Here is a 21,623-nt window from a genome sequence, read left to right as displayed (position 1 = left end):
GCAATCAAACAGGTCATCATAAGAATCGAACCTCCTGACAATCAACTCAGATCCATCCTTAGCATCACTGTGTCCACCCAATCCACATCGTATGAACAAAAAGGGTCATCTGGGCTTCCCAACAGGCATCAACTAAATCTAGCTGAGACACTACCAAGTGGTGGGTTTGCTGGACATGTAAAGCCACAATCTCATTAAAATCAGATCTTAGTTCTCGCTGTGGCTAAACAAAGATCTGAGGACATCCCATTACGGGTCACGTCAAGCCGACCTAGCGCGAACTTTGACCGACCAATGGAATGACCAATCAGAAGGCAGTTTTCTCGTGCTTTACGGCACAAATTTCAAATTGGCGCCTACGCTTCGAAACATATTTTGACAAATTCTCGATTACAAATTTGAAACCTGAACAAAAAAAACAATTCTGGAATGGCTAATCGATGGTCTAGATTGTATGGATTAAACCCGTAACTATCGTTCGGAATAAAGTTTTCGAGATTGCATGATTAGAAATCACATTCCGTCTGTCACTTTCATAATCTGGTAAGCGACGCACTGATTGGTCGGATGAAAGGTCGTTCTGACGTGACCCTTAATGGGGTGTCTTCAGATCTTTGTTTAGCGGTAGCGAGAACTAAGGTCTGATTTTAATGAGATTGTGTAAAGCCACTATGGAGAATGTCTTCAATGAGTCCATTGACTACACTACAGTTGAATATTGAGAGATTTGTACAATGACTCCAAACAAAAGAACACCCACTCATCCATACATCTGATGGCCACAGAAAATGGCTGACGAACACACATCAATCATGCACACATTGCTTCTGAATGAATCCTCTCTTTAACAATTCAGTTTTTCACAGTGAAGTGTTATCGTTCCCCTGTTGTGTTTTGAACCAAGTCGAACAAGTGATGACCAACACTCCGCTGTGAATCTACCCATGTCATCTCAAAACCATCTACCTCATGTATGGTTGCTTGGGAAATAGCATGCTGCTATGGACACTGACGTCTAGAAAGCGGATTCTAGGGAAATGATTACAAGATAGTGGGTTGTTATGGATACTGAAATCAACACAATTGGTTTCCGTGGATACTGACTTCAAGATAGAGGATTGTTATGGATACTGATAATGGTTGCTATAAATGCTGACATCAAGGGTATTGATTTTCATAGACAACGAAAAACGATGCTAATAGAAAGTTACTTTCTATCTTCTGAATACTGATATGAAGTGAGCCATGTTTTGGCAAACTAAGGTTTGTCATGAGGCCTTTTAATGAGAGAATTCTTTGGTATGTTTTCATCAGCAGGATCAAATGAACCTCTTGAGCATCAAGCAGAAAGAAAAAATTAAAAAAATATCATGAAGAAATTGACTCGTAAATTTGTGAAGCAGACTTTCAAAAGAGTCATACATTTTCCTAAAAACGCAAACAGTATTTCGCAAAAACAAAATCTCACCTAACATGAAAAAAATCTGATTTCAATTCCTGAAGCACTTGTTCACATGCCATTCATTCACCCATTCATTCTGCCACAGAGTAACAGCCTGTTTACGGCCCATTATGTCAGTCTCAACTGTCCGATTTCATACCAGATCTAGCCAGTCCACTGAGCAATCACATGATCAACATATGAGCATCACGTAAAACACAGCCATTAGAAGATTCATCTGTGTACCGCTTCAGTTCAATGTACAACGACAGAAGCCTCAATCTCAGTTTCCACTTTGTTTCCAGGAGATGTGGAAAGCAGTTTCCTATTTGGACGAGAGGTCAAGGGAGACAACTCAGTGTCCCTTCTGTGCCTCCTTAGCGGCAAGAATGAGCGGGACGAGGCTGGCTAATGGCTTTGCTAGTCGCAGGAACGGATGCTGAAAGAGAGACATCATGGTTTAATTGCATCCCAAATTACATTGAATTCTTGATGTGTCCACAGAACAGGTGAAATCATTCGTTATACATTATGAGCTCCACTACTCACATACTACTCACTACTCACGTGTTTCTAATTATTGAGTGAGTGAGTGAGTTTGGGTTAATGCTGCTTTTAACAGTTATATCACGGCGTGTCAGCTTAATGTGGGAGGAAAGCCCGAAGTGATGCAGGTCTCAGACGTTTCGGTGAAACCCAAGAGCAGGGGTATGGTGCTGACAAACCTAGAAACATAATCGGGGCAAACCGGGATTCGGACCCACATTCAAGGGACATTAGACGACTGGGCCACCCGTACCCCCCTACTCACATAAAGACAAGGTAGGTAGGATGAGGGCCCTTTGTGGCCTACTAGAAATGTCAAATTTTAAAGTTATATTGATATTGAAAATATCAGACATGTTCAACTAGCTGACAACTAGCCTTTAATCATATTCATATTCATATTATTATTATTCTAGTAAAATCTTAGATAATTTTTATATTTGCATACTTATCCTGCACTACTCCTTAATGCATTTACTGCTTGTTCTTGATAGAGAGAAAGTGCTTATGAGGTCTTGCTGCTGAAGAAGTTGTTCCAACTGGTTGTGTGGCTTACCCTATCACACAGCTCCCATGTGACCCCAGAAGTAGTGACATCGCTGATCAGCACATTACTGCTGTTTAGACCTGTTTTTGTGTCTCAGCATGAACACTTAGAATCATTTGAGTATTAGCTACTAAATGCATTAGGGAGTAATGCAGGATAAGTTAAAAAATATTATTATTGATGTTAACAAGGAGAATGAGTGAGTTGGGTTTAATGCCGCTTTTAGTGAGTGAGTGAGTATGGTTTTACGCCACTTTTAGCAATATTCCAGCAATATCACGGCAGGGGACACCAGAAATGGGCTTCACACATTGTACCCATGTCGGGAATCGAACCGGGTCTTCGGCGTGTCGAGCGAACGCTTTAACCACTAGGCTACCCGACTGCCCCCAATGCCACTTTTAACAGTATTCCAGTTATATCACGGTGTGTCAGCTTAATGTGGTGGAAAGCCCGAAGTGATGCAAGTCTCAGACGTTTACCACTTCCGTGAAACCCATGAGCACGGGTATGGTGCAGAACATAATCGAGGCGAATCGGGATTCGAACCCACAATCATAGGTCTCTGGCGTGCCCAAGGGACGCAACTCTGCACAGCGAATCGCAGCATCTTAGACGACTGGGACCCCCATTAAGAAGGAGATAATTCTCAGTTACCTTTAGTAGTTCTGAAGCCGATGCTCTCTTCTCCACATCCACCTCCAGACATTTGTCCAGGAAGTCCTGGAAGACTGGAGACAGTTTCTGCTTCTCCTTGATCTCTGGTTTGCCGTTTGTTGCAATCAAGTACAGAGCCTAATGACAGGGAAAAAAGAGGTAATACTTAACAAGACAGCTTCTACAACATCCACATCTATGTTTGTTTGTTTGTTTGTTGTTTAAAGCCGCACTCAACAATATTCCAGCTATATGACGGTGATCTGTAAATAATCGAGTCTGGACCAGATAATACAGTGATTGACATCATGAGCATCGATCTACAAAATTGGGATACTATGACATAGACTAGTCAGCGAGCCTAACTACCTCTCATGATAAGCATGGGTTGTTGAAGACCATTACTAACCTAGATATTTAAGATGCAGATCTTAGGCATTGTCGGGACTGTACAGGGAAATAGGTCGGACATCCCAGGACTGTACAGGGAAATAGGTCAGACATCTCGGGACTGTACAGGGAAATAGGTTGAACATCTCGGAACTGTACAGGGAAATAGGTCGGATGTCTCGGGGCTGTACAGGGAAATAGGTCAGACGTCTTGGGACTATAGGGAAATAGGTCGGACGTCTCGGGACTGTACAGGGAAATAGGTCAGACGTCTTGGGACCAGGGGTCCGGAAACCGTCATATGCGCCGGACATGTCCGATTGGGAATCTCAAATGTCCGTTTTAAAATATTGCTTACCGGACATTTTAAAAAGTATTGTCCGGACATTCTTAAATTTTGACCGGACATGATCAACAGTTAGGACTGAGCAGTTTCTGTCTGCAGTTGCAACACAATGAAGATTAACTACACTGACAAGCCTTGTTTGTTTTGATTGCTGTAAATACATCGTACAGGTACATGATAGTCCAATCGGTCAATCACTGTAATAGGCAATAAACTGAGTTGACACCGATTAATCGAGGATTAATTACTGAGAACATCTTGTTAATTTGAGTGAAAGGTGTTTACAACTGTACATTAATACCTTGCATCATCGATGTACCTCATTATCCTCACAATGCTACGATACGTAACCTCAGACAAGAAGCGAAAGCGTGACGACAGCCAGTCGACCGATGCAGATCAGTCGAGCAGATCTGCCAAACCCTCAAAGTCTGGACGATCATTTTGTAAGTCGTGGCTAACGACTTTCACTTGGTTGACATACAATGAGGATTTGCAGATTTGATTGTTTTCAGTAGCTAGTCGTATATTGAATCTTGATTGACCGCCATTTTGCTTTCACGGACGATCGATATCCAATTTTTTTATGGTCAATAATTAAGTACAGATGAAAAACGTATTCAAATAACTATTGCTATCAACGATATTTTAGTATTTGTGATTAAATTATCTGTCTTGTTTTTAAAAAAATCTTTAGTTTAAAAAAAAACTTTTCCCGTGAGGTCACGTGATAACCAAATATGGGATAATAGTCTCGATCCAAATGTTACAAAGTGTACACTTGAGCAGACTCATGAATATAACTCATGAATATTAATTAGACCGTTCACTACGTTAACAGATCGTTATTATAACAGAAACAAACGTATGTTTTCCATGTAAATCTAAAATGATATTATTTGTTATTAATTGTCCGGTGAATTAAACAATTTAAATTGAAATAATTCATAATTCATCATATTATGAAAACGTAAACTTGTAATGTGTGAAAGTCGTACTAAAATACGCTATTTGAAGGGGGCGTGGCCTAAATGCAAATGTCCGATTGGGATTTTAAATTTTCCGGACCCCTGCTTGGGACTATAGGGAAATAGGTTGGACATCTGGGACTGTACAGGGAAATAGGTCGAACGTCATGGGACTATAGGGAAATAGGTCGGACGTCTCGGGACTGTACAGGGAAATAGGTCGAACGTCTCGGGACTATAGGGAAATAGGTCGGACATCTCGGGACTATAGGGAAAAAGGTTGGATGTCTTGGGACTGTACAGGGAAATAGGTTGGATGTCTCGGGACTGTACAGGGAAATAGGTCGGACATCTCGGGACTGTACAGGGAAATAGGTCGGACATCTCGGGACTGTACAGGGAAATAGGTCGAACGTCTCGGGACTATAGGGAAATAGGTCGGACATCTCGGGACTATAGGGAAATAGGTTGGAGGTCTCGGGACTGTACAGGGAAATAGGTCGAACGTCTCGGGACTGTACAGGGAAATAGGTCGGACATCTCGGGACTATAGGGAAATAGGTCGGACGTCTCGGGACTGTACAGGGAAATAGGTCGAACGTCTCGGGACTATAGGGAAATAGGTCGGACATCTCGGGACTATAGGGAAATAGGTTGGATGTCTCGGGACTGTACAGGGAAATAGGTTGGATGTCTCGGGACTGTACAGGGAAATAGGTTGGATGTCTCGGGACTATAGGGAAATAGGTCGGACATCTCGGGACTATAGGGAAATAGGTCGGACGTCTCGGGACTGTACAGGGAAATAGGTCGCCATCTCGGGACTGTAGGGAAATAGGTCGGACGTCTCGGGACTATAGGGAAATAGGTCGGACATCTCGGGACTATAGGGAAATAGGTCGAACGTCTCGGGACTATAGGGAAATAGGTTGGATGTCTCGGGACTGTACAGGGAAATAGGTCTGACATCCCAGGACTGTACAGGGAAATAGGTCGGACGTCTCGGGACTGTACAATTCAGTGGACTTACCCTGAGTGGGTTTTCATTCAGGTAGGGTGGTTCTCCCTCAATCATCTCAATGGCCATGATACCCAAACTCCAGATGTCAACTTTAGGCCCATACTGCTTCCTGAAACACACAGACCCTCATGTGTGAAAGTCACTCAGAACCATCATGTGCTCCAAACACCAAGACAGCTGGAGTAGGACAACTACATTTAAGTAACAATCTCAAACAGTAACAATTTAAACATAAACACTGATCAAGTGTCGCCCCTTACAGACAACAGAGTACTTGCTAGTACTTCCAAGTTTAACCCATCCCTTGTGTGTCAGGAGGAACGCATATTTTCAATAGGCCCAAAGCTTAATGATGTTTCCATGCTGGAGTACCTGGTGACAACCTCTGGAGCCATCCAATAGGGTGTGCCCACCATGGTGGACCGCTTGCTTTGCTCCGGAGACAGCTGAGCACAGAAACCAAAGTCAGCTGAAAGACAAACAATCTCAGATGTCATCATGTCTCTTTATCTCCATATAAATTTATTTGTTTGTTTGTTTGTTTGTTTGTTGTTTAACTCCGCACTCAGCAATATTACAGCAAATAATCGCGTCTGAACCAGACAGTCCAGTAATTGACATCATGAGCATCCGTCCCAGCTATTGGAATACGAGGACATGCATCAACCAAGTCAGCGAGCCTGACCACCCAATCTCGTTAGTAGTTTCTCATGACAACGCTAGTCATCTTTACGGCAAGAATGGGTTGCTGAAGACCTATTCTAGCCTGGATTTTCACGGGTCGAGTTATTCTATGAGCAAACTTTTCCAACAGTGAGTGTGTGAGTATGGTTTTACACCGCTTTTAGCAATATTCCAGCAATATCACGGTGGGGGACACCAAAATTTGGCTTCACACATTGTACCTATGTCGGGAATCGAACCCGGGTCTTCGGTTGGACGAGCGAACGCTTTAACCACTAGGCTACCCGACCCCAACACTATAGCTGGGATTATTTCCGCTTCAGAGGAGATTTAAAAACAGAATGATCTAAATGATCAACAAGATGTATACTTGACAGTGAGTTTGACAGTAGCCTTTTTGTCCTTTAGGGCGTCTTTTGTCACGTTTATCACCAAATAGAGTGGAAATTACAGTATTGAACACACTCCCTACAATATGTAAACAAGGAACACAGCTTTGTGTTCAGTTAGTTCAATAAATTTGTCCACCCGACAGACTCGTGTGACCCTGAAACTAGGGGGAGATGTACATACTCAGTTTGACGCTGCCGTCCATGCCGAGGAGGATGTTGTCGGACTTGATGTCTCGGTGGATCACCTGGTTCTCATGCAGGAACTCCAGGGCTTGCAGACACTGGGGGAAGAAACAGACACTGCTGGGTTCCATGCATAGACTGACTTGAGTGAGTGAGTGAGTGAGTTGGGTTTAACACCGCTTTGAACAATATTCCAGTTATATCACGGCCTGTCAGTTTAATGTGGGACATCTTCCCGAAGCAAGAGAGTGAACTGACTTTTAAAGTCCAGTTTCCACGCTTGCCGAGCTTGGCTGGAATTACTGGGCTCGATCGTAGCGCCACCAGTGGCTATTACCGGTTTTGTCCCTTCTAAGCCTCTCCTATGGACCAATCAGATTCCACCTCTCGCATTTCTTGCGTTTGCTTCACACAAAATGGTGGGACCCAGTCAGGACGATCTGATTGATAATCAAGATCTATATTGTGATTAAAGGGGTCTTACATCACGAAATGCATCAAATCACGTGAGCACCTTGACTTAAAACATGAGATGATTTGGAAAATATCTGCTGACAACAAGTTGGCAGTGCACATGTTCTGCAAATCCTGCAATCGACCGAAATCTGCACAACAGTTTACAAACTGGATTTCGATTTCGGTGCGCGATTTTGATTGGACTATGCATAGACTCGTTAGTCCAGCCAAAATGTAACGCCATAATAACAGCCTAGTTCGGTAAGGGTGGTAACTGGACTTTTATAGTCAGTTAAGATGAATGTGGGAGGAAAGCCCGAAGTGATGCAGGTCTCAGACGTTTACCACTTTGGTGAAACCAATGAGCATGGTGCTGACAAACCTGGAAACATAATCGGGGTGAACCGGGATTCAAACCCACATTCATAGGTTTTTGGCGTGCTTAAAGGATGCAACTCTGCACAGCGAATTGCGGCGCCTGAGACGACTGAGCCAACCGCGCCCCTGGACGTTTTTTTGCTCACTTGCATGACATTAACAATCTTTGTATTCTGGAGGAAAAACATACATGTTTCCAGTACTAATATTCCCTTTTTGTGGTGATTCATAACACATATGTACTGTACCATGACCACACTGGTGACACTGACCTCCTGATCTCACTCTTGAGACATGTGTCATATCCTAATCTCACTCTTGTGACACGTATCGTATCCAGATCTCACTATTGTGATATGTATGGTATCCTGATCTCACTCTTGTGACACATATTATATCCTGATCTCACTGTTGTGATACATAACGTATCCTGATCTCACTATTGTGATATGTTTCTTATCCAGATCTCATTATTGTGATACGTTACTTATCCAGATCTCACTATTGTGATACGTATCGGATCCTGATCTCACTATTGTGATATGTATCGTATCCTAATCTCACTATTGGGAAGACGTATCTTATCACATCATTGTGTATCATCCCATCCCTGACATCAGTGAACCAGTCCCTGACCCCTCATCACTCCGTGCCCAATACAGGAGGAAGGACTCTTCCCACCCCTTGACAACTCACCTCTCGACAAACAGCAGCAATCTGGCCCTCATCCATGCATGTTTCCGTGACGACATCAGTTAGTGATCCTCCAGCTAAGAACTCCATAACAACCTGGAATGTGTCAACCACAGTGAGCGTTGAGTGAGCAAAATCACAGACCAATTTACTGTAGGCCATAAGGACCCATACACATTGGACACTACAGGCCTGACAAGAGATCTATCTGCCACAGGCCTGACAAGAGATCTATCTGCCACAGGCCTGACAAGAGATCTATCTGCCACAGGCCTGACAAGAGATCTATCTGCCACAGGCCTGACAAGAGATCTATCTGCCACAGGCCTACGGGCAGGCACTTATTTCGAAAACTGGTGAACAGTTTATTTTTTCTGCAAAACCTGAGAAATTATTTTTCAGGATTTTTGAGAACACATTATTAAAAACAAACATATTCTAAGCCCCCTCCGAATATAAAACGGTCAGTTCCTATAAAGCAGGAGACTGACTCCATGAACTACAGTACTGCTGCATTTACCCAGAGCTCCTCCCCGACCAGGTAGCTGTCCAGGTAGTTGACGATGTTGGGGTTCTGGTGCTCCCGCATCACGAGGATCTCATTGATGATCAGTTCCTTCTTCGGCTGCTGAGACAGGTTCATGGTCTTGATGGCAACTTCGCGCCCCGTCGCCACTTCAATGGCAATGTATACTGTGCCCGAAGCTCTGGAATTAACACAATAGATTTATCTCCAAGAATTGGTGACAGGACTATACTTTAGGAAGACATCCAATAAGCTTGTAAACCTTTCAGGCAGGACCACAGTTTGGCATTCATGTTACCAACTCATCCTACCGGGTACCCACTTGCTTCTGGATGGATATAGATATAAAGGGGCAAATTTCAAACGAAGACACTGGACTATGACTACGCCACATGTTTTATGCCTGTGTTGCAGTGTTGGACAGGAATGAGCCCAAGAAACTCTCAGGAGTCAAGCTTATTCCTTCACAAGCATTGCTTAATTTCACCTGATTTTACACTATCTTTTGGACAAAAGCCTCCACAAAAGGTTTCATGTTTTGACGGATGGAATTCTCATTCTACAGGTTTAACGTTGCTTTTAAAAGTATTCCAGTTATATCATGTCAGCTTAATGTGGAGGAAAGCCCTAAGTGATGCAGGTCTTAGATGTTTACCACTTCAGTGAAACCCACTAGCATGGGTATGGTGCTGAGAAACCTGGAAAAATAATCGGGATTCTAACCCACAATCCTAGGTTTCTTGCATGCCCAAGGGACACAACTCTGCACAGCGAACTGTGGCCCGTGAGACGACTGGACAGGGGTAGAAACTAACATATTTAGTCCACTAGTCCTTATAATGATAACATATAGCAAAACCCTTAAAAATGGCAAATTTCTACTAGTCCTTATCATACCTAACTATTGGGCAGTTTGGCAAGGACTACAGAACTAGTGCCAATTTCTAATGCTGCTGAACCACCCGTGCCCCTTCTACATGTATTGAATGAGTGAGTTGGATTTAACACCACATTGAGCAGTATTTCAGTCACTTAACAATCTCTACGTGGGAGGAAAGCCTGGTGACACAGGTCTGAAATGTTTACCACTTTGGTGAAACCCACGAGCATGGGTATGGTGCTGACAAACCTAGAACATAATTATGGCGATTCTAGGATTCGAACCCACAACCATAGGTATCGGGCACCCCAGCATACACAACTGGCTCACCCACTCCCCCAACAATCAATGACAAAACAAGCTGGAGGAGACGTGTATGTCCTGTCTTATCACCTACCCCTGGCCAATCTTCTCCATCTTGGTGTACTTCCTATTGGGATCGCCCAGTGAAACAATTGTACGAAGTTTCTCCATGATTTCTTCATCGGTCATCTTCTTCTTTTTTGGCTTTTCAGTTTTGTTGTCGGAGTTTTTCTCATTTGGATGTTCATCTTCTACTGGTTTTGTGTACTGAAACAGAAGGTGAGTGGGTGAGTGAGTTTGGTTTTACGCCGCTTTTAGCAATATTCCAGCAATATCACGGCCGGGGACACCGGAAATGGGCTTCACACATTGTACCCATGTCGGGAATCGAACCCGGGTCGTCGGCGTGAAGAGCGAACACTTTAACCACTAGGCTACCCGACCGTCCCGTCATAGCAAAAAGCAAACATAGTTATACAACTTGTGAAAGTTGAAGATGTATTTTGTAAGCTTTATTAGTTAGTCCTGAATTGGCATTCTACTGGCTGATGCAGGCAAGAACTAGGGATGTCATCGTATATCACAATATCGATGCTTGGTGAATATTTCATGTAGATACTGTATCGATAATAATTTATGAATATCGACACAAACCTAATAACTCAATGCCACAGAAATGTTTACATTAACATTATCATGTTGGAGATGGACAATTAGAAGGCAGATAAATGAATATTAAACATCTACCTAGGTCAGGTTAGTTCATATTTAGGATTAAATTGCAGGTGTTCTTGCGAAATGGTCCAGCGCTAAGACAATCTTAACTCCTATACATTTACACTGATTTACAACAGTCACCTAAGACAGATTTGTGGAACTGGGCCTGGGTATTTAGAGAGTGAGTGAGTGAGTATGGTTTTATGCCGTTTTTAGCAATATTCCAGCAATATCACGGCGGGGGACACCAGAAATGGGCTTCACACATTGTACCCATGTCGGAAATCGAACCCGGGTCTTCGGCGTGACGAGAGAACGCTTTAACCACTAGGCTACCCGACCGCCCCTATTTAGAGAGTGACTGTAGGTTCATGCAGTTTTTAGCAATATTCCATCAAAATCAAGTCTGGGGACCCCAGGATTGGGATTAACACATTGTACCCACGTGGAATATGGGTATTTACACAATAGAATGGTGATATAATCAGGGCTGATTTCGACCTTAGAAATCGATAATCGTTAACTAAATATCGATAAAAATCAAAAAGTAACTTTGAGCAAATATCTAAAAGCTCAGAGACAAAACAACATATTTCACGTCACTGTTGAGTGGTGACACATTTATGCATGGATTACTTTGTGGACATTTGAGATGTAACGAAACGAGTTGCTTTCTGTCTTTGGCAATGGACATAACAAGTCTGCTTCGGTAATTAAAACTTCATCACAATAGATTATGTAAGATATTATCGATGACACAATTTTCATATCTATAATCGTTAAAATTTCTTCACATCAATGATAATTCTGATTATCAATCTTTTTAGCCAGCCCTGGATATAATACATTGGGTTATCAAGGTAGTATCAGTGTGAGTGAGTGAATGAGTATGGTTTTACGACGCTTTTAGCAATATTCCAGCAATATCACGGCGGGGGACACCAGAAATGGGCTTCACACATTGTACCCATGTCGGGAATCGAACCTGGGTCTTCGGCGTGACGAGCAAACGCTTTAACCACTAGGCTACCCGACCGCCCCTAGTATCAGGGTGAGACTCACTATCGACTTGGTCTTGTCGGGCCGGGCAGCTATGGGGGGTGGGGGTTCCTCTTCTTCCTCCTCACTGGGGGTGGGGGTTGCCGAATTCTGCTCCTTCGACTGAAACGTATCCCACAAAATCCAAGTTAATGGTTCCTAAGAGAAACGGATTGAAGCTACTCATATGCAAGACTGACACTGATTCGAACTGGAGTTTTTCACCAAGTTCACTTTCCTGACATATAAGTCCATAATGGACACTGTAGATTACAAGTGATGGATGACGATGAAACATCAACGTCCTTCACCAAGGAATATCACTGAACATCCTGAAGCTGGGATGCTTACAAGGTCATGTTGTAAGTAATTGATCAAAATGTTCAATGAATGCTATTTTACATAGAGAGTCTGACAGTTAAGGCAAAGATGACAACTCTGATAAAAATTGAAGTAAAATATGTTTTTTTCGAAAAAAAACCATGTTAAAAATACAAATGTTTTCAAAACGTGAAATAAAACATTCAAAGTTAAGTAGTACTTTAGTAGTACTTAGCTCAGAAAACAGAATATTGTATGATTGATTAATTAATGCAGTTGATCCAAAAACAATGAACAGAATCAAATTGCCCAGCCCTGCGAACATGTGTCTGCAGCTACCTTTACCTATTGAACTTGCTCTGAAGTATTAATCGTATTAAAAGTTTCCACACAATTTGACGTAAATATGGATATCGTAATATGTATCATTTCGTGATCTATGTATCGTGATACGCATCATTTCGTGACCTATGTATCGTGATAAGTATCATAATGTGACCTTGCTGTATTGTGTCACCCCTACAGATTAAGTTAACTAAAGTAATAGGAAAGAATCGGGTGATCCTTAACTTTATTTGAGTAGTGTCCGTATGATTAGAATCCAGCTGCAGCATCCATTTGTTCCCTGGGGTGAACCCAGAAGTTGAATATACAGAAGCTAAAGCTGAATACATACCTGTGTGAGTACTACGGGAGACGAGAGTTTATCAGACAGGTTCGACTTTGTGGAAGCACTACCTGAATAAGAGAACAGAACTGAACATAGCAATGTGTAACCATGGTAACAGCTGTGGAGTGGTGTACACATTGAACAGAACAATCTCACTTGTGAAGGGAGAATGGTTTTACGCCATGCTTAGCATTGTTTCGGCAATATCATGGCAGGGGACACCAAAAAGGGCTTCACATAATGGCCCCATGTGTGGAATAGAACCCGTGCCCTTCGGCATGACGAGTGAACTCTTTAACCACTAGGCCATCCCATTGCCTACTTGTGAAATCTACCCGTGAAGATCTGGTGTAGAATAAGTCTTCAGCAACCCGTTCTTGCCTTGAAAGGTAACTATTCTTGTCGAAAGAGGCGACTAACGGGATCGGGTGGTCAGGCTCACAGATTTGGTTGATCATGTCATCGTATACCAATTGCATGGATTAATGCTCATGATGTCAATCACTGGATTGTCTGGTTCAGACTTGATTATTTGCAGACCGCTGTCATATAGCTGGAATATTGCTGAGAGCGGCGTTAAACAACAAACAAACCGACTAGACTCTGCAGCTGGTTCCCATGACAAATTGGGGATACTTGGGAGCTAGTATTGCCCAGAATCCATACAGTTGTCTAAGATGAAGTATTATTTTTCTGACATTTTCAAGTGATGATGGACTCACTTGCTGGTTTCAGGTTGAGCATGTATTTGGACTCCTTCACGTCCTTGGATGTCTCGTAGTAGTTGAGCACGTCCAGCACAGCTTGCGGATTCCGCTTCTGCTCCATCTTGGAGATGTTGGAGTTCTGCAGCAGTCGCGCCCATGACTCTGGCATCCCCTGTAACATCATCATCATCAGCAATGTGTGGGGAATATTGTTGAAAAATATCTGTTAAAACCTCAAGACACAACGTTTTAGAAAATCCTATAGTATATAATAATGCAGACCTAAAAGACGTACCTTTGAAGTTTTGTACGGGACATCCATTAAAAAATATTTTTTATTAAACCTGACACTAGATACTGTTTGCAAATATTTTAGAGAACATCTATAGTTTCACTAAAAAAAATAAACAAACCTATGCTCCCCTAGGAAAATATCATGTTCAAACCGAAGCATAAGAAGGGGCACATTTGTACCTATGTGGGCAATCAAATCCAGGTCTTTGGACACTTAAAAACTTAAAACACTAGGCTACCTCACAACTTAGTTACTACTGATGTTTTTTCACAAATACTGGAAGGAGAAAAGTCAAGGACAGTAACCCTGGTAATACATGGCCACCCCATCCTACATCCACCTCCATGTGATTATTCTCACACTTACCGTAAACCGAAGCCCACCCCACCTCACCTCAATTCCCACACATACTGTAAATTCTCTAGTGTGAGGATCGAAGCTCACCCAACCTCACCTCAATGTCCATGTGATAGTTCACACACTTACTGTAAACTCTCTAGTGTGAGGATCGAAGCCAACCCCACCCCACCTCAATGTCCATGTGATAGTTCACACACATACTGTAAACTCTCTAGTGTGAGGATCGAAGCCAACCCCACCCCACCTCAATGTCCATGTGATAGTTCACACACATACTGTAAACTCTCTAGTGTGAGGATCGAAGCTCACCCAACCTCACCTCAATGTCCATGTGATAGTTCACACACTTACTGTAAACTCTCTAGTGTGAGGATCGAAGCCAACCCCACCCCACCTCAATGTCCATGTGATAGTTCACACACATACTGTAAACTCTCTAGTGTGAGGATCGAAGCCAACCCCACCCCACCTCAATGTCCATGTGATAGTTCACACACATACTGTAAACTCTCTAGTGTGAGGATCGAAGCCAACCCCACCTCACCTCAATGTCCATGTGATAGTTCACACACATACTGTAAACTCTCTAGTGTGAGGATCGAAGCCCACCCCACCCCACCTCAATGTCCATGTGATAGTTCCCACACTTACCGTAAACCGAAGACCACCCCATCTCACCTCAATTCCCACACTTACTGTAAACTCTCTAGTGTGAGGATCGAAGCTCACCCCACCCCAACCTCAATGTCCATGTGATAGTTCCCACACTTACCGTAAACTCTCTAGTGTGAGGATCAAAGCCCACCCCACACCAGTCAATGTCCATGTGATAGTTCCCACACTTACCGTAAACTCTCTAGTGTGAGGATCGAAGCCCACCCCACCCCACCTCAATGTCCATGTGATAGTTCCCACACTTACCGTAAACTCTCTAGTGTGAGAATCGAAGCCCACCCCAACCTCAATGTCCATGTGATAGTTCCCACACTTACTGTAAACTCTCTAGTGTGAGGATCGAAGCTCACCCCACCTCAATGTGCACGTGATGGTTCCCACACTTACCGTAAACTCTCCAGTGTGAGGATCGAAGCCCACATGAACTGTGTGCTCAAAATTGGAAGGGGCTGATATGACTGGCTTTTCATTTTCTTTCTGCTTTGCAATTTTGTTCCCTGAAATGAAAAAAAATGTTATTAATTGTTGCACTACAAACAGATTAGCCTGTGAGTATATTTGCTCATAACGATATATAAAAACTGCATTCAGACTCAAGGCTGTCAACACAATACACAATACATACAGTATTATATATACAGTATTATACATGCAGTATTATATAAACAGTACTACAACCCTATCCTGTCGTATCCAAACTGTGCCCTGTTGATAAACTTGTTTTCCGAGAAGGGATTGAAATGGCTTCAAAAGTTGCTATTACCAGTGACGACTGAAGTGAGCCTCATGTACGAGACTTTGCTTCTTTTCAGTTCATGGCCAATGTGTTGTTATTCCGGCATATCGAGGTACCTATTGGCCCTCCATATCATTGCACTCCTTTTGTTTGTTTGTTGTTTAACGCCGCACTCAGCAATATTCCAGCCATGTGACGGCGGTCTGTAAATAATCGAGTCTGGACCAGACAATCCAGTGATTGACATCATGAGCATCGATCTATGCAATTGGGAAACAATGACATGTATCAGCCAAGTCAGCGAGACTAACCATCCAATCCCATTCGTCGCCTCTCAAGGCAAGCATGTGATGCTGAAGACCTATACTAATCAAGATCTTCACGGGTACATGGCACCCCTATTTGATCACCACAACATCACTAATTTCAGACATGTGAAGATTCCAGGGTAGAATAGGTCTTCAACAACCCATGCTTGTCGTAAAAGGCGACTAACGGGATCGGGTGGTCAGGCTCGCTGACTTGGTTGATGCATGTCATCGATCCCAATTGCGTGGATCGATGCTCATGATATCAATCACTGGATTATATGGCCCAGACTCGATTATTTACAGACGACCGTCATATAGCTGGAATATTGCTGAGTGCGGCGTTAAACAACCAACCAAAACACTAATTTCGTCCCTGCAGCACATCATCTCCACACACAAGTCCGTAATTAACTTTTTTTTGACAAGGGGGGCAAATATTTGTACAAGTATCACTTGTCCCCAACTTGTATTTTCATGATTCAAATAAAACTGTTTTCTATAAAAACAAATCCAGGGGGGCAACTGCTCACCCTGCCCCATCCTTCATTTCTTTTGAGTGGCATATTTCATAGTACATTTGAGTGGCCTGAAACTACATAGTAGAGAATGGGTCACAGGTAGGGATGGGATTGGAGGTTTAAAGTGTATCACAATATTTTGCAATGCACAAGGCCATATTGCATACGTATCACGATATATTGCATAATTTTAAATTTCTAATTCAGAGGCAATCTGTTACATTAAGGTATGAACTGAAATTCATAAATGGAACGAAACAAGATGCTGGTACAACATAATGTTTACTCAGTCAACAAATACGCAGCCATCTTGGATGCTCGCTCCTGGGAAGTGAAGGCATTTTGCAAGTATATAACATTAAACACATGATAAAAATCCCAATTTGAAATCACTTGATATATCGAGCATGAAAAAGTGATATTGTGGTACGTATCGTGGAAAGAATGAACCTCAATTTACTGATATATTGGTAATACCTCACAACCTTAGTCACAGGCTTCATCATAATAGAATATAAATATAATGCTCCAGCTAATCAAGGATGAAAAGCTATAGTATAGCTAAGACACTAGGAGGCCAGTGCCAGTTTCTATCTGTGTTCGTGTGATATTTCATCCGTGCTTGGTGCTACAAGTGTACTGTGGATACAATGACTAGAGACCAGCGCCTGACCAACTAATTGGACAGGGTTACATGATACATGTGTATAACCTGATTTCTCCCTTGTGTGTCGCGGAGCTCTGCCATTGTGTCACATGCACTTCCTTCTTGCTGTGTTTGTTTACACACATCATAATCTAAAACAACATCTTATTAAAACAACCCTGCATGAACTCCTACCATACGAAATTAATACAGAATGGACCGCAACCATTTCCTAATAACTACTGGTACTTAAGTCTCTTGTAATCATAGGCATCAAATTCAGATCACTGAAACTACTTTCGCCACTTCCCAATTACCCGGAAATACATATATACCTTCAAATTTCTTATAAAAATGAAAAAGATATTTTCATTGATGATTTACTTTGCTGCCAAAATTTAATTGATGTACAGCATTATCAAAAACAACAACACAGCATCGTGAGAATTACATCTTCACCAAATATATCCGAACAGAAAAAATATTCAAATCCTACATACAGATGCTTGACTGACGGTACAACCTTACCACTTCTTCGCTTCAGGGTTGCTGTGAAGTGCCTAACATTTCCTAACATAATGGTGGATTATCGGTGCTGGGTGGTAATGTGGACTGTCGGTGTCTGGTGGTCATGTGGACTATCGGTGTCTGGTGGTCATGGCGACTAGAGCTCCATGTGACTGTTGCAGCTCCATCCTGGACCTGTGTCACACTAACAGTAGGCTCGGTTTACTCCCAGCCACATACCGTACTTATTCTATTATACATCCTTGTGACAGTGAGTCAGGTTATTCCCACTTACATACCATACTTACTCTAACATACACTCTTGTTGTGACAGTCTGTTGGTTATTCCCACTTACATACAGTACTTTCTCTGACATATACCCTTGTGACAGTGAGTCAGGTTACTCCCAGCCACATACCGTACTTATTCTAATATACATCCTTGTGACAGTGAGTCAGGTTACTCCCACTTACATACAGTACTTACTCTAATATACACTCTTGTTGTGACAGTCTGTTGGTTATTCTCCCTTACATACAGTACTTACTCTGACATATACCCTTGTGACAGTGAGTCAGGTTATTCCCACTTACATACCGTATTTACTCTAATATACACTCTTGTTGTGACAGTCTGTTGGTTATTCCCACTTACATACAGTACTTACTCTGACATATACCCTTGTGACAGTGAGTCAGGTTATTCCCACTTACATACCGTATTTACTCTAATATACACTCTTGTTGTGACAGTCTGTTGGTTATTCCCACTTACATACAGTACTTACTCTGACATATACCCTTGTGACAGTGAGTCAGGTTATTCCCAGCCACATACCGTATTTACTCTAATATACACTCTTGTTGTGACAGTCTGTTGGTTATTCCCACTTACATACAGTACTTACTCTGACATATACCCTTGTGACAGTGAGTCAGGTTACTCCCACTTACATACCGTATTTACTCTAATATACACTCTTGTTGTGACAGTCTGTTGGTAATTCCCACTTACATACAGTACTTACTCTGACATATACCCTTGTGACAGTGAGTCAGGTTATTCCCACTTACATACCGTATTTACTCTAATATACACTCTTGTTGTGACAGTCTGTTGGTTATTCTCCCTTACATACAGTACTTACTCTGACATATACCCTTGTGACAGTGAGTCAGGTTATTCCCACTTACATACCGTATTTACTCTAATATACACTCTTGTTGTGACAGTCTGTTGGTAATTCCCACTTACATACAGTACTTACTCTGACATATACCCTTGTGACAGTGAGTCAGGTTATTCCCACTTACATACCGTATTTACTCTAATATACACTCTTGTTGTGACAGTCTGTTGGTTATTCTCCCTCACATACAGTACTTACTCTGACATATACCCTTGTGACAGTGAGTCAGGTTACTCCCAGCCACATACCGTATTTACTCTAATATACACTCTTGTTGTGACAGTCTGTTGGTTATTCTCCCTTACATACAGTACTTACTCTGACATATACCCTTGTGACAGTGAGTCAGGTTACTCCCAGCCACATACCGTATTTACTCTAATATACACTCTTGTTGTGACAGTCTGTTGGTTATTCTCCCTCACATACAGTACTTACTCTGACATATACCCTTGTGACAGTGAGTCAGGTTACTCCCACTTACATACCGTATTTACTCTAATATACACTCTTGTTGTGACAGTCTGTTGGTTATTCTCCCTTACATACAGTACTTACTCTGACATATACCCTTGTGACAGTGAGTCAGGTTATTCTCCCTTACATACCATACTTACTCCAACGTAAAACATTGCTGTCACAATCAGTTGGTAACTCCCACTTACATACCGTATTTACACTAATATACACCTGTGTTGTGACAGTTGGTAACTCCCACTTACATACCGTATTTACTCTAATATACACCTGTGTTGTGACAGTTGGTAACTCCCACTTACATACCGTATTTACACTAATATACACCTGTGTTGTGACAGTTGGTAACTCCCACTTACATACCGTATTTACTCTAATATACACCTGTGTTGTGACAGTTGGTAACTCCCACTTACATACCGTATTTACTCTAATATACACCCTTGTCACAGTGAATCAGGTTATTCTCAACTACATACCGTACTTACTCTAATTAACACCTGTGTTGTGACAGTTGGTTACTCCTACTTGCATATCATACTTTAATACAAACCCTAGCAGTGACAGTGAGTCATCGTATTGCTGTCAGCAGCATCTATATATACATCACCACATATCAGGCTAGCTCTTTGTCTGTGGGAGTTTTACATCCTGCAAAGTGTTGTACATTGGAGTCAGCACTAGGAAGGAAGTAGCAGCTTATTTAAGTGCCCTTGCTACTCCCACCACAGCTGGCTGGCTGTTAATTAACACACTCCAGACTCTGGCACTGCTACAGTGTGGGACTTACTTACTGATACTCCTAACCTGTGGACACCATGACAACCAGGGACTTACTTACTGATACTCCTACCATGACGTCACCAAGGCAACCAGAGACTTACTGATACTCCATCCCTGACGACATCATGACAACCAGGGACTTACTGATACTCCTACCCTGATGACACCATGACAACCAGGGACTTACTGATACTCCTACCATGTCACCATGACAACCAGGGATGTACTTACTGATACTCCTATCCTGTCAACACCATGGAAACCAGGGACTTACTTACTGATACGCCTACCATGACGTCACCATGGAAACCAGGGACTTACTAACTGATACGCCTACCATGACGTCATCATGGAAACCAGGGACTTACTTACTGATACTCCTGTCCTGTCAACACCATGGAAACAAGGGACTTACTTACTGATACGCCTACCATGACGTCACCATGGAAACCAGGGACTTACTAACTGATACTCCTGTCCTGTCAACACCATGGAAACAAGGGACTTACTTACTGATACGCCTACCATGACGTCACCATGGAAACCAGGGACTTACTTACTGATACTCCTAATCCTGTCGACACCATGGCAACGAGGGACGTACTCACTGATACATCTACCACAAGGTAGGTATACTTTCATTGTAGATGTGTATGCTTGTGTATCATTGTCTTTTTGGAGAGACACTGTGCCATAAGTAGGACATAAGTATGCTCTCTAATATAGTCAATGTGGACGAGTATATCTCTAGTAGCATCAAAGCTCATTAGGCATGCTCAGGAGGAGTCATTGCATTAAAAACATTCTAACTTGAGTGTTCAGTCGGTTCAGATTTGGTTGGGATTACATCATTGAATAGTCATTGCTTATAATCAGTTTGTTCCAAACAGATAAAAATCTGTTACCTTTTCTCTAGCGGTGAAAGAAAGGGTCAGAGGTTTTACCTTTCCTCTATCAGTGAAAGAAAGGGTCAGGGGTTTTACCTTTCCTCTATCAGTGAAAGAAAGGGTTAGGGGTTTTATCTTTTCTCTAGCGGTGAAAGAAAGGGTCAGAGGTTTTACCTTTCCTCTATCGGTGAAAGAAAGGGTCAGGGGTTTTACTTTTTCTCTAGCGGTGAGAAGGGAGAGAGGTTTTACCTTCCCTCTAGCAGTGAAAGAAAGGGTCAGGGGTTTTACTTTTTCTCTGGCGTAGAAAGAAAGGGTCAGAGGTTTTACCTTTTCTCTAGCAGTGAAAGAAAGGGTCAGGGGTTTTACCTTTTCTC

At 42.4% G+C, this 21,623-nt stretch overlaps 2 protein-coding genes across 7 annotated transcripts in view; one reads left to right on the top strand and one right to left on the bottom strand.

Moving 5' to 3' along the window:
- Window positions 1–1,749: 1,749 nt before the first annotated feature.
- LOC124110676 (serine/threonine-protein kinase PAK 3-like) overlaps window positions 1,750–21,623 on the bottom strand; it is a 46,793-nt gene continuing 26,919 nt past the window's right edge. For 5 of the 6 annotated variants that reach the window (XM_048387162.1, XM_048387163.1, XM_048387166.1 and 2 more), the window contains 12 exons: window positions 15,582–15,691; window positions 13,880–14,036; window positions 13,164–13,225; window positions 12,191–12,301; window positions 10,506–10,678; window positions 9,223–9,409; window positions 8,706–8,798; window positions 7,174–7,273; window positions 6,289–6,385; window positions 5,926–6,025; window positions 3,192–3,329; window positions 1,750–1,880 (listed from right to left, as the gene is read on the bottom strand). In XM_048387162.1, the coding sequence (XP_048243119.1) occupies window positions 1,797–1,880; window positions 3,192–3,329; window positions 5,926–6,025; window positions 6,289–6,385; window positions 7,174–7,273; window positions 8,706–8,798; window positions 9,223–9,409; window positions 10,506–10,678; window positions 12,191–12,301; window positions 13,164–13,225; window positions 13,880–14,036; window positions 15,582–15,691 (1,412 nt within the window). In that variant the 3' untranslated portion in view covers window positions 1,750–1,796. Of the gene's footprint in view, window positions 1,881–3,191; window positions 3,330–5,925; window positions 6,026–6,288; window positions 6,386–7,173; window positions 7,274–8,705; window positions 8,799–9,222; window positions 9,410–10,505; window positions 10,679–12,190; window positions 12,302–13,163; window positions 13,226–13,879; window positions 14,037–15,581; window positions 15,692–17,933; window positions 18,123–21,623 lie in introns of those variants that run through there. The other variant, XM_048387167.1, reaches the window with a different exon arrangement.
- Window positions 20,220–21,623, top strand: part of LOC124110674 (apelin receptor-like) — a 58,421-nt gene continuing 57,017 nt past the window's right edge. Inside the window, exon 1 of the mRNA XM_046470014.2 lies at window positions 20,220–20,988. The gene's annotated coding sequence lies outside the window, so the exon portion shown is untranslated. The remainder of the gene's footprint in view (window positions 20,989–21,623) is intronic.

The sequence above is a fragment of the Haliotis rufescens genome, unplaced genomic scaffold (assembly GCF_023055435.1).
Source record: "Haliotis rufescens isolate VD_foot unplaced genomic scaffold, xgHalRufe1.0.p SCAF_67, whole genome shotgun sequence".
Lineage (NCBI taxonomy): Eukaryota > Metazoa > Mollusca > Gastropoda > Lepetellida > Haliotidae > Haliotis > Haliotis rufescens.
This window is presented reverse-complemented; position numbering and strand designations above follow the sequence as displayed.